Source organism: Ranitomeya variabilis, chromosome 2 (genome assembly GCF_051348905.1).
Source record: "Ranitomeya variabilis isolate aRanVar5 chromosome 2, aRanVar5.hap1, whole genome shotgun sequence".
Lineage (NCBI taxonomy): Eukaryota > Metazoa > Chordata > Amphibia > Anura > Dendrobatidae > Ranitomeya > Ranitomeya variabilis.
Window position 1 is genome coordinate 989,013,058 of NC_135233.1, and position 13,691 is coordinate 989,026,748.

Consider the following 13,691-nt stretch of genomic DNA (forward strand, 5'->3'; position numbering starts at 1 on the left):
CATTAACAATTGTGGAGCACATTTCCTAATGGGGATTGCACCACACAGAAACGTTAATTAAAAATAAATACAAAGTATTAATTTAACCCCCCCAAAAAAGAAGCAATTCCTCCCTTGGAAACTCCCTGATTCCAAAGTCACTGAATCACAAGTCACACACTTACCGCCGTTCACACTTACGCTCAGGTCACACTCAGCTCGCTCACACTCGCTGTGCTGAAGATTTATAGATTTTTTTTTTTTTTTTGGACCTTGATTTCCAAATGAAATGCAAGATTTACTTTCATCTGAAAACAACACCTTGGACCACTGAGCAACAGTCCAGTTCTTTTTCTCCTTGGCCCAGGTAAGACACTTCTGGCGTTGTCTATTGGTCATAAGTGGCTTGACACAAGGAATGCGACACTTGAAGCCCATATCCCGGATACATCTGTATGTCATAGCTCTTGAAGCAATGACTCCAGCAGCAATCCACTCCTTGTGAATCTCCTACATATTTTTGAATGGCTTTTTCTTAATCCTTTCAAGGCTGCAGTTATCTCGGTTGCTTGTGCACCTTTTTCTACCACATTTTTTTCCTTCCACTCAACTTTCCTATAATATGCTTGGATACAGCACTCTGTGAACAGCCAGCTTCTTTAGCAATGACCTTTTGTGGCTTACCCTCCTTGTGGTGTGTGTCAATGACTAACTTCTGGGCATCTGTCAAGTCAGCAGTCTTCCCCATGATTGTGGAGCCGACTGAAACAGACTAAGGGTACGTTCACACAGGACTTTTTTGCTGCTTTTTTTGCTGCTTTTTTTTAGGACACCTCACAATGGCTCTTCACACCTTACTACCAGGAACTCCCTCACAATAGATCACAATCAGGACACCTCACAATGGCTCACAATGGCTCTTCACACCTCACTACCAGGAACTCCCTCACAATAGATCACAAACAGGACACCTCACAATGGCTCTTCACACCTCACAATGGCTCACAATGGCTCTTCACACCTCACTAACCACACCCCTAAGCTCTTGGCTGTGAGATCCCTTCCTGCTGGCCATGATTTTCTGCACAAAAAACGCAGCAAATAATGCTACATGCGTTTTCAGCGTTTTTGCAGTGTTTTTTTCATCACCCATTCAAGTCAATGGGTGAAAAAACGCTGCAAAAACGCAGCAAAACGCTGAAAGAAGTGACATGCCCTATGTCCAAAAAAAGCAGCAAAGCAGAAAAAACTGATCAAACAAAAAACCAACGTGTGTGCATGAGATTTCTGAAATCTCATAGGCTTTACTGGTACTGTAAAAAGCAGCTGAAAATTAGCATAAAAAAAGCAGCAAAAAAAAGCAGCAAAAAAGTCCTGTGTGAACGTACCCTTAAGGTACCTTCACACTAAACGACTTTGCAACGATAATGATAGCGATCCGTGACGTTGCAGCGTCCTGGATAGCGATATCGTGTTTGACACGCAGCAGCGATCTGGATCCTGCGGTGATATTGCTGGTCGTTGCTGAAATTCCAGAATTTTATTTGGTCGTCAGATCGGCGTGTATCGTCGTGTTTGACAGCAAAAGCAACGATGCCAGCAATGTTTTACAATGGTAACCATATTTACCCCGATTACCATTGTAAAAGTAAAAAAACCCAAAACACTACATACGGTACTCACCCTCTGATGTCTGTCACGTCCCCCGGCGTCCGCGCTGCTGCTCAGAGCTTCCTGCACTGAATGTGTCAGTGCCGGCCGCAAAGCAAAGCACAGCGGTGACGTCACCGCTGTGCTTTCCGGCTGGCGCTTACACAGTGCAGAGAAGCACAGCGCCGGGGGACAGACACTGGAATGTAAGTATGTACTAGTTTTTTTTTTTACGTTTACGCTGGTAACCAGGGTAAACATCGGGTTACTAAGCGCGGCCCTGCGCTTAGTAACCCGATGTTTACCCGGGGACTTCGGCATCGTTGGTCGCTGGAGAGCCGTCTGTGTGACAGCTCTCCAGCGACCACACAGCGACGCTGCAGCGATCGGCATCGTTGTCAATATCGCTGCAGCGTCGCTTAGGGTACCGTCACACATTGAAATTTCCATCGCTACGACGTTACGATTCGTGACGTTCTAGCGATATCGTTACGATATCGCAGTGTCTGACACGCAGCAGCGATCAGGGATCCTGCTGAGAATCGTACGTCGTAGCAGATCGTATGGAACTTTCTTTCGTCGCTTGATCACCCGCTGACATCGCTGGATCGTTGTGTGTGACAGCGATCCAGCGATGTCTTCGCTTGTAACCAGGGTAAACATCGGGTAACTAAGCGCAGGGCCGCGCTTAGTAACCCGATGTTTACCCTGGTTACAAGCGTAAATGTAAAAAAACAAACCGTACATGCTCACCCGTCGGTGTCCTTCAGGTCCCTTGCCGTCTGCTTCCTGCTCTGAGTGCCGGCCGGAAAGTGAGAGCAGATCACAGCGGTGCTGCGCTCTGCTCACTGTACGGCTGCACTCAGAGCAGGAAGCAGACGGCAAGGGACCTGAAGGACACCGACGGGTGAGTATGTACTGTTTGTTTTTTTACGTTTACGCTGGTAACCACGGTAAACATCGGGTTACTAAGCGCGGCCCTGCGCTTAGTTACCCGATGTTTACCCTGGTTACCCGGGGACTTCGGCATCGCTCCAGCGCCGTGATTGCAACGTGTGACCGCAGTCTACGACGCTGGAGCGATATTCATACGATCGCTGCGACGTCACGGATCGTGCCGTCGTAGCGATCAAAATGGTACTGTGTGACAGTACCCTTAGTGTGAAGGTACCTTAAGGGACCTTTTTAAACGCTTAGGAAGCCTTTGCAAGTGTTTTTTTGCTAATTGTTCTAATTTACTGAGATAATGACTTTTGTGTTTTCTTTGGCTGTAAGCCATAATCATCAACAATAACAGAAATAAAACACTGGAAATAGAGCACTCTGTTTGTAATGACTATAGATGAGTTTTACTTTTTGTACTGAAGAACTGAAATAAATTAGCTTTTTGAATATATTCTAATTTTGTAAGAAGCACCTGAATATATACACTGCACAGTTCCACTTCTGCTGTTGTGTGTGTGTGAGAACCGGAGCTCTAAAGTGTACCATGTAAATGGAGCTGTGGTCGATCAAGCGCACTGCAGTGCCATTCACATGTGGCTCTTCAAATAACTCCTTTAAGGCTATGTGCACACGTTGCGGAAAGGTGTGCGGATTTTTCCGCACCGATTTTGGAATTACCACGGTTTTTGTGCGGATTCCACCTGCGGATTCCTATTATGGAGCAGGTGTAAACCAGTGCGGAATCTGCACAAAGAATTGACATGCTGCGGAATAAACAACGCAGAGTTTACGCTTTTTTTTCTGCAACATGTGCACTGCGGATTTTGTTTTCCATAGGTTACATGGTACTGTAAACTCATGGAAAACTGCTGCGAATCTGCAGAGGCCAATCCGCTGCGGATCCGCAGCAAAATCCACAACGTGTGCACATAGCCTAAGAGGAATGAAGAGGGGCACGACAAAGTATAGCAAAATTCACTGATCAGAGGTGGGGAGTGTTTGTGTGGCAGGGCGGCTTTTTTGTCCCAGTCTGGCTCTGAAGGGAGTCCATCACCATCAAAATGCATTTTAAATGGACTATACAGCCCCTATAACAGCCATACTAGAATCATACCAGTTACTGGTACTGTGCCTGAGAAAATAACTTAATTCATATGCAAATTAAGGCCTTAATTAAGAGTGGCATTAACAGGTTAACATTGTACATCCAGCAGTTGTGGACAACATGGCAGTGACTAAATAGCAAACACACCCCTTCAAAGTAGCTTTATTTCACATTTTCAAATATTAAAAGTGAAACATTTTGTTGAAGTGTATATGAAAGTAAAAAACATTTACAATGTAAATACCTAAAACATTGCAAAAATGACCTGAGGCACAGAAGAAAACATTCAACAATAAATGTGAGTCCTATGATATGTTGGATCAGTGGCAGAAAACTAAACTAGCAACCTGTAAAATGAAGCAGTTTCTGCACACAAAGTTATTACGCCTTCTCAGTTCATTAGTGATTAGTTGGATTTCAACATGCCGGATCCTTTTTTTCTCCTTTAGTGAGATATGCCCAAATCCCCTCTCCTATGCTTGGGCCAAAAAACGTATGGTCAGCCCTACTTTTATGAAGGCCTCCCAACCGCAGAAGAAACAAGGATCAGGCATTTTGTAGATTTCCAGCATGCTTAATCCTTTGTTCTCTTGGGAGATAAGGCACTGCCTATAGAAGTAATCATGCACACTTGGCATGTTTACGGAGGAATCTGGAGACTCTGCCATATGAACCGACACAGACTACAATGGGTAAAGGCCCCGTCTCACTAAGCGATTTACCAACGATCACGACCAGCGATACGACCTGGCCGTGATCGTTGGTAAGTCGCTGTGTGGTCGCTGGGGAGCTGTCACACAGACAGCTCTCTCCAGCGACCAACGATCAGGGGAACGACTTCGGCATCGTTGAAACTGTCTTCAACGATGCCGAAGTCCCCCTGCAGCACCCGGTAACCAGGGTAAACATCGGGTTACTAAGCGCAGGGCCGCGCTTAGTAACCCGATGTTTACCCTGGTTACCAAAAAAAACAAACAGTACATACTCGCCTTTCGGTGTCCAGGTCCCTTGCCGTCTGCTTCCTGCTCTCTGACTGAGCCGCCGTACAGCGAGAGCGCAGCGGTGACGTCACTGCTGTGCTCTCACTTCTCACTGTACGGCCGGGAGTCAGTGAGAGCAGGAAGCAGACGGCAAGGGACCTGGACACCGAAAGGCGAGTATGTACTGTTTGTTTTTTTTTACATTTACGCTGGTAACCAGGGTAAACATCGGGTTACTAAGCGCGGCCCTGCGCTTAGTAACCCGATGTTTACCCTGGTTACCAGTGAAGACATCGCTGGATCGGTGTCACACACACCGATTCAGCGATGTCAGCGGGGCCTCAACGACCAAAAAAAGGTCCAGGCCATTCCGACACGACCAGCGATCTCGCAGCAGGGGCCTGATCGCTGGTACGTGTCACACATAGCGAGATCGCTATGGAGGTCGCTGTTGCGTCACAAACTAGTGACTCAGCAGCGATCTCGCTAGCGATCTCGCTATGTGAGACGGGGGCTTAAGTGTTCTAGGAGTGAAATCATCAGATAGAACACAGATGTGAAACAAGAATATCTAAATGAGCCCTAATGTACATGCTAAGTGCACAGTTCACACTCATCAAGAAAATATGCTAGGGTTTTCTTGTTAAAAGTAGGCTATTCAGATATTCACAGTATAGCTATGGCTTGTTATGACATCCACGGTTAACATGAGCACACAAAACCACAGAATTATATGGCACATATTGTAAAAGTTAAAGGGGTTGCCCGGCCTTAGGCTACAAGTCTGCAGTCACACTATGTGATTGCAGACTTGTGAATCCTCACATCGCATGCACTGCGGGGATTCTCCGATGGCAGGAGCATGACTGCAAGTATGTGATTTGCATTACATGCGACCACATCCTGACTAGACGTGGCCTAACTCAATGTAAGTGTATTGAGTGAGGCGGGACACGTCTAGTCAGAATGACTACATGACCGCCTGCTCCCAGAATTGCCACTGGAGAATCCTCACAGTGCGCAGTGTGTTCGCTGTCACACTTCTGCAGTCACGTAAAAATGACTGCGATATGCAATGTGTGTTATAGGTCAAAGGAAAGTGTTGAAGCAGGTCATATACACTGTAATGTATCTAAGGAGTCTTCTGTGCCTTCTGGTGCCACTGTATTACCCTACATTGCGTTAACATGCACACCTGGCTGAGCCAAACCGTAAGCAAACACTGGAATTGTTGCATGGTGGCGTGAAGTTGTAAGATTTGAAATCTCAGTTTTAGGATAACAAAACCATTTAATTTTACCTGCTGATATGTAACTTGCATAGTCTGCATGTGCACTTAAGTGCTTTCACCACAGAACATACCTAGGAAATGCTACTGCTGATGGCTAAATCAACCACAGCACAGATAGTCTATGAAATGTCAGTGCTGAGGATTTTCACATTGAAAAATTCTTCACAAATGTAGCACCACGTTGGCTATAGGTATGGGACTGATGTTGGCCAGTCCGGCCATGTTCAGCAGGATGTGTCAGCGGAATAATGTCTAACTAGGGATCGACAGACACCCACCCTTCAGCAGGACAGGATGGATTTTTTTTTTTTTTTTCAATCTGATGTTATTAATTTCCCCAAGAAATGTTATACAGCAACTGTCTGCCTGCAGATCCCATAAACCTTAAAAGCTAGTCTACATCTGTATCTTAGGTTTACTTATACATTTATTCTTGCCAGCAACCAAAAAATTAGGCAATGTCCTCTCTTTATCAGGATCCGTCCCAATTATCGATTCCAGATGTTGTCACCTGATATATCAATTATGACTTTTTAAAAGTCACAAAGTTTGGGGCAACTTCACTCCAGCCCATGCCAGTATTTGGAAGAAATATTTGCTCTAAAAAGTTGCAAAAGCAGTTCAAGGAAGAACAAAAAGACCATTTTTGGCTTTGCAGCAAATTCATGAACTGTGTACAGTATTTTGAAATAATTGGCACACAAAATGGCAACAAATACCTCAAAGCAAAAATACAGAAAAAGGTACATCAAAAAAATGCAAATGCTGAATTGGGACCATAGGTAGTGGAAGCTCAAATTTAAGGGTCTAAAGAGGGATGCACCAAATTTATCAAAAAGCATAATCCCCTGTGAAAGATTTGGTGCATTTGAGGACGGTCTATTCCAAGTTTATGCTGTCTAAAAACCCACAGGTTTAGTAAATATGCCCTAATGTCTACAGGTCTGGAGATAAGAGGTGGTGGTGCTACCAGCTCTCAAGTGGTCAAGAAATATAACCTCTAAGCCTGCTCTGATTGTGTTGGGTGATAGTTTTTTTTTTTTAAACAGCTGGGAAGTTACAGGTTTAAGACCAGTAGTATCCCTATGGTTTCACATTTCTGGAGTACACATATAAAAGGATATTTATAGTGGTATGTTCCTTTTTACTTGAAGTGAGATCTTAAGTACTACTAGACTAGATATAACTACCCAGTTGTCTGAGTAATTAATTTAATTAAAATGTTAAAATAAAGTTCTCAAAGTATGAGGGGGCTTACCATGAGTGATAATATTGGAGGTGACAGAGGAAAGAGTGCGTAAGGTGAGCAGTATATATCCATGCAAAGCACTGAAGGATCAATTCAGTTTTCTACTATATGTAACAGTGGATAGTTAGATAATGTAACAGTTCCCCAATATGTTTCATCAACAAGACTCCTAAGAGAATATAAATGGTTTCTATTCTATTGTCACAAAAATCCATGAACTATATTAAAAAAAAAAATAATGAAAAAAGTGTGTGTAATACATGGCAATAAAGTGTACTATACAAAAGGCACGAGTAAATCTCCACAGTGGGCACTGCTCTTGTTGTGTACGGCGAGTGCAGACCTGGAAAGAGAAAAATAATTACTCCACAAGTTGATTATGTGAACAGAAAGCAGCTGTAAAACCTAGAGAGATGGCGCTTTACCACTACACATGTTCTTCTCCTCCCTGCCTCTGGATCTGCATTTGAGCCTGCATTCTCGCAATCATCTCCTGCATGCGTCGAAGCTGGAAGAAAAAAGAACAGGTAAATAACTATGTTTTACAAAAAAAAAAAAAAAATCATCATTTGCTTTTGTATGGATTTGGTCAAAGACAAATCAAACCAGCAAAAAAATAACTTTTTACAGACACCTCAATGACTGACAAGTTACAGCAGAAATACAAGCAGCCATACACATTAGGCCAAAGGTGATGGATATGAACTATTTCAATGAAAAGCAACAAGCTCAACTTATAATTATTATTAACGGTCTTCAGCTCAATCTCGAGCTCTGGCGACTTGATGGATGAACACTCAGTAAGATGATCAATCTTGTGAAAGCCTAGCTAGGTCCACCAAGGTCTTCTCCACCGTTATCTTGAGAATATCAAGCCATCGGGTTGTTGGTCTTCCCACTTCGGCTTGTTCCTTCTATTCATCTGACCACAATGTCCTTTTTCGTATGGTGTGTCCAAAGTAGGCAAGTCATAGCTAAGTGATCCTTGCTTCAAATTCAGCTGACCAAAGTCTGATCGTCATGGTATAACAGGGAGTAAACCAGGTTTCATTTTTTTCCCCAATGATCAATAAAAGCTCAACAACCTATGGGGTCATCCACAGATTATCGTCAGTCTAACATCTGCCACTTCCCGTAATAGATCGGTCATCGGGCACTGGTGTAATTACACAAAAATGACCACATGAACAATAGTAATGGCCATTATTATGCAACACTTGCATTGTTGCATCAGCAGAATGAGACTTCATCAGAGCCAAATTCGTTCAATGTTTGCACAGCAATCATCCAAGTTCTACCTGATGTGTTCGGCCTCAGTTTCAGACATGGAGAAGGTCGTCTCTGTACGTCACTCACCTCTGCCTCCTTCTCCAGCAGTATCTGGTCCTTTGATGCTTCCACATTCTCAACTTTGCTGAAATGAAGTTAGAAGCACTGTAAATATCACCTGTCAGAGCATCCATATGTGATAGAGATCAATAATTCAGCTAATAACCAATTTCACTAGTTGAAAGGGGTGCTGTCATCTTCTTAAATGGGTAAAATCACAAACGTTGCGATTCACCACTTAAAAAAAACCTTGACCACTTTGTGGATTTTTAATGTTTTTTTTTTTTTTTTTTTTTTTTTTTTACAGTTTACTGCTCATTGCCTAGGTTACCGGCCACTGTTGCAGTCTATCCGAGATGGCTGTACCTCTAGGCACGGGGCGCTGCTCTTGCAAGTCTTTGCTATAGGCTCTTACAATCACTGCACTGAAGCTGGCTGGATTTGTGGACACTGACAGATTCAACGCCTATTCGCTCATCCAATGCTGCAGAGGAAAAGCGGTTTCTGCTTGCAGCAATGAGGAGCGCAGAGTTCGGGTCAGTGGTCTTAAAAGGGTTGTCCACTACTAGGACAACCCCCTCTTGATCAAAATGTTTGATAAATAAATAATAAATAAATGTTAATAAAGCTTATACTCGCCTCCCGTGCCTGCACCGTTGCCGCAGTGGCGGCACTCTCTCCCCCCAGGGTACCCCCTTGCAATTATTGTGGCACGTGACGCCGGCGCCCAATCAGCAATGGTGTCACAGTCTCCGGCTTTGGAAAAATCGAACATGACGAGGAAGTCTGGGCTGCATCTATCTCTGACTTCCTCTTCCTGCTCAATTCAACAGGAGGCGGGGAGAGTGCCCAATAACATGTCACCTCAACAGGACAGGGAGAGCGAGTGCTGACACTGTGGGAACGGCGCCAGCATGGCAGGCGGCTTTAAGCTTTATTATTTTATGGAGGCCAAGCGAGGGGTACGACAAGGAGTTGTCCAAGTAGTGGCCAGCTTCTTTAACAATGCTCCTGGTCCAAACGGTCAATCCTCAGAAGTACACCACCAGCCTCGTACAGTGCGGTGGCTATTCCTGGATATTACAGCCCAGCTTTCATTTACTTCAATGGGAGCCGAGCTGCAGTTCCCGAGAATGACCACTGCACAGTGTATGGAGCTGTGGTGCTCCTGTTACCATATCCCTGCCCATTAGTGCACAGAATATGGAAGAGCTCATGTGTAGGGGTGTTGGCGTCAGACAACACTGATCTGATATTGATGACCTATCCTAAGACAAGGAGGACAACCCCTTCAAGCTTTTCATCTACATCTTCAGATTCCTCATACATTACGTCAGGCTACATTTACAGTACTGGTCTTCTCAATAGACCCCACTAGTCTAGAATCACGTTCTCATTATATGTCACACGATGTTTCCGCACACCTTTTATGTTTTGCTATATGAAGCGTACACTGGCCACCTTGATACTTCCAAAAATCCCCCAACTACTAATATTGGTTATTATATTAACAATTTCCCATAAATGACAAAATAAAATTAATTTAGCATTTCATGTTAGCGTATGTCTACCACACTGACAATGGCATTATTGTACCTGGCACCACCTCTTTTCAGCCTTTCTGAGCGGAAGTTCTCATAATGCAGATCCTGAGTCACCTCTTGCAGATCCTGCATGTGGGTGCTGTGCAGGCAGAAGACGACAACACATCAGAATGACAAAGGCAATGGAAAATAAACAGAGTGACCGCATTTCCTTAGCAATATTTTTTTTTTTTAAAGAAGCACTCCCATCAAAGTTTTTGTCCACTTAATCATCATATTATTTAGTATTCACTGTGTACTTACAATTGCTCATTTTGCCTTTCTACTTAACCAATTCTTCTCTTTTCCATTAGGTCTATGACATCACGTGATTAAAAACTGGCTAGCTAAATCTTTCTAAGCTCCATGTAGAAAAAGGAGGTCAATTTTTCCTGTATGAGTCAGGAGTCAGTCAATACAAAAGTCTCTGGTAGAGGGAAAGAAGGAGGGAGCAGCTGGGTCAGGCGGTGAAGAGGGGATGATAAATGCAGGCACAAGAGACTTCCTGCTTCTACAGGAAGCACAGAAAAGAAGAATTATCCGGGAAGAAAGGCAAAATGTGCAATTGTAATTGCCATTCATAAATTTATTCCTAAGGCATCATTACACATTTCACTTAGGACAGCTAAAATTTGCTGATCTTGGCAGGACTGGCGATCAATCTAATATATATCACCTGATTAGCCAATATTCCTTCCACAGATTTCAGCGAATTAGAGGATAAATGATAATGACTTTCATTATGTGCAATTTGAGTTGTTTGACAATTACCTACTCGCGTTCCTGCACTAAGTCGAGTGATCATGTGTATGGTGGGGGAGGGGAACTGAAGGTATATGGTCTCTGCTTTGGTAGAAAGGTGCAGAGGTCCCCTACTGGATTAATTGGGTTGCACCAGGTAAAAAGATGATTTGCACCCTTTTCATCTTCTGCACTCACTCTTAGGTTTAAAAAAAAAAAGAAAAAAAATGATGCAAAATGCGGACCAAAATATTGAGGTGTAAAAGAGACTGCATATACATGGGACTTGATTAATTTAAGCGATTATGAAGTGAACAAAAAACACTTACATTAGCATTGTCCTTAATTTCAGGAAGTCGTTATGTTCTGGGTTTTCCACTTCAACCACTCCCCACGGATACAGCCGACCTCTAACCTTTTTACCTTTGGCCTCAATGAGCTGATTGGAACCAACAACAGAGAAGGGGATACTGGCCTACAATCAGAAAAGCAAAAATATAGCAGATAAAATATCTAAAAGGGAATGTATCATCATAAAACACCCTACTTTAAAAGTCTTTTTTTTTTTTTTTTTTTTATTAAATATATTTTTTATTATTTATTTATATAGCACCATTGATTCCATGGTGCTGTACATGAAAGAATGGTTTACATACAAGTTACAGATATCACTTCCAGCAAACAAACTAACAATGACAGACTGATACAGAGGGGCGAGGACCCTGCCCTTGCGGGCTTACATTCTACAGGATGGTGGGGAAGGAGACAGCAGGTTGAGGGTTGCAGCAGCTCCCGCGTTGGTGAGGCGGTAGCTTCAGTAGTAATGAGGAGGCAGAGGGGTCAGTGCAGGCTGTAGGCTTTATTATTTAAATATATACGGTAATTTTTTTCTATATCAACATGCGTATTAAAAAGAAAAAAAAAACATATAGAAATCTCAGTTCTCAAACTGAACACTGGGACCTTTTAGGATTCTAACTTCCTATCCTTTACAGGATACTTTTCAGCAGTCCCATCATCATCACAGGCAGGATTACAACAGGTACAACAGGATTACAACACATGAGAATACATGCACAACCATTCACAATAGGTCATTTTACATCCCTGTGATTTACAACAACCTTTGCACACACTCATTAGGTGCTTCAATACAAAAGATTGCGTTCTGGGTCAGTCTATTACTGCTAATCCACATGTAAAATTTCTGAAAGAAAGTGTGAGTCTAAGGCTATGTGCACACGTTCAGGATTTCTTGCAGAAAATTCTGGAGAATTCCGGACATTTTCTGCAAGAAATCCGCAGGAAAACCGCATGCGTTTTTGCCGTGGGTTTGACGCGTTTTTGCCGCGGTTTTGACGCGTTTTTGCCGCGTTTTTTTCCGGACACTTCCCAATGCATTTTAAGTGGGAAATCCGCAAAAAAAACCGCAAAATTAATGAACATGCTGCGTTTTTTACCGCGATGCGTTTTTACCGCGGAAAAAAACGCATCATGTGTACAAAAAGTGCAGAATTCATTAAAAATGATAGGATGCATAATATAAGCAGATTATTTGCGGTTTTATAGCGTTTTTATAGGGAAAAAACCGCAAATAATCTGCAACGTGTGAACACAGCCTAAAACAGCCCTAAGCAGCCAGTGTGAAAATTGAGAAGTCATTTTTATTTTTAATATAAATCTTGATATGGGAGAAAAAAAAAAAAAAAAAAAAAAACTACATTAAACAAAAAAAACACAACAACTTGATTTCCAATGTTCCGATAACGCATTTAATTTGTCCAGACACTGCTTGTGCCTTCACAGCACACAATTCTTACAGGCACATATGGCAGTTGGCTAAATATGAAATGAAATATCAAAAAAAATTCTACAGAAGTCCACAGATTAAGAAAACAGGCTATCAGACATGAATGACAGATCTCTTAATGTACCTTAGGTTAACAGAAGTACATGTATCTAAAACCACAACATAAATTAAAGGGAATCAGTCACCAGGTTTTGGTTGCCCTGATTCCAGAGATGTAATCACTTACTGGGCCGCTTCTTGCAGTTATGATAAAACCACAGTTCTGAGAGCGCAGAGCCTTGTGCCCCCCAAACCCGGATCAATCTCGCCCCAGGGACATAATTTGTGTGTCCACTTCTATGCCATTAAAGAATCCATTCTTCAAGCTGCAAGGAGGAAGGTCAATCTTACATACCAAAACAAATCTATCAGAATTACGGTATGCCTGATCTCTCACGCCATACCCTGGCACAACGCTCATCGCTTAAACCCTTGCTGGATGTCGGCCGGAAAAAGGAGATTCCCTTTCGTTGGGGTTTCTCCCTCTATCAGTCTTTCCAAAGGGGGTCAGTCATTTTTTTTGCACTCACCTGAAGATCTACCAACATTTCTATCCAGCTTGGACTTGCCTAAGGTTGTTATACCCCACTGGCCTACCCTTAGGACTTAACTCAGCTGGCCCTGGAGGCAAGGAAGGAACACCTAGTGGTCTTTCTATACATTCAACTGATTCTTCATTTCGTCCAGGCCCACCTCCTGGAATGGGGCGCCGGTGGCCCACCTCCTGGAATGGGGCGCCGGTGGCCATCCTCTTTCCAGGAAACAGGATTCAAGAAACACTACTTGACTGTGACTCGCCCTGGGTAAAAACATACAAGACACCCTTTTCTTTTCATTTCCAAGGGACCTTTGGACTCTGGAGGTTTAATTGGACATATGGTGCCCATACCATGTTTATAACCGTTAGGTTTAAATCGCCGATAGCAATTATTATGACTTTTTTGTAGCAACTGACTAGTACTGTGCAGGTCGCTTCTTTCCCTTTGATGT

At 43.1% G+C, this 13,691-nt stretch overlaps 1 protein-coding gene across 4 annotated transcripts in view; it reads right to left on the reverse strand.

Annotated features, from left to right (window-relative positions):
• Nucleotides 1–6,523: 6,523 nt before the first annotated feature.
• SEPTIN2 (septin 2) overlaps nucleotides 6,524–13,691 on the reverse strand; it is a 126,596-nt gene continuing 119,428 nt past the window's right edge. For all 4 annotated transcript variants that reach the window (XM_077291008.1, XM_077291009.1, XM_077291011.1 and 1 more), the window contains exons 9-13: nucleotides 11,182–11,327; nucleotides 10,125–10,211; nucleotides 8,556–8,613; nucleotides 7,625–7,707; nucleotides 6,524–7,542 (exon numbers count right to left, since the gene is read on the reverse strand). In XM_077291008.1, coding sequence (XP_077147123.1) covers nucleotides 7,627–7,707; nucleotides 8,556–8,613; nucleotides 10,125–10,211; nucleotides 11,182–11,327 — 372 coding nt within the window. In that variant the 3' untranslated portion in view covers nucleotides 6,524–7,542; nucleotides 7,625–7,626. The remainder of the gene's footprint in view (nucleotides 7,543–7,624; nucleotides 7,708–8,555; nucleotides 8,614–10,124; nucleotides 10,212–11,181; nucleotides 11,328–13,691) is intronic.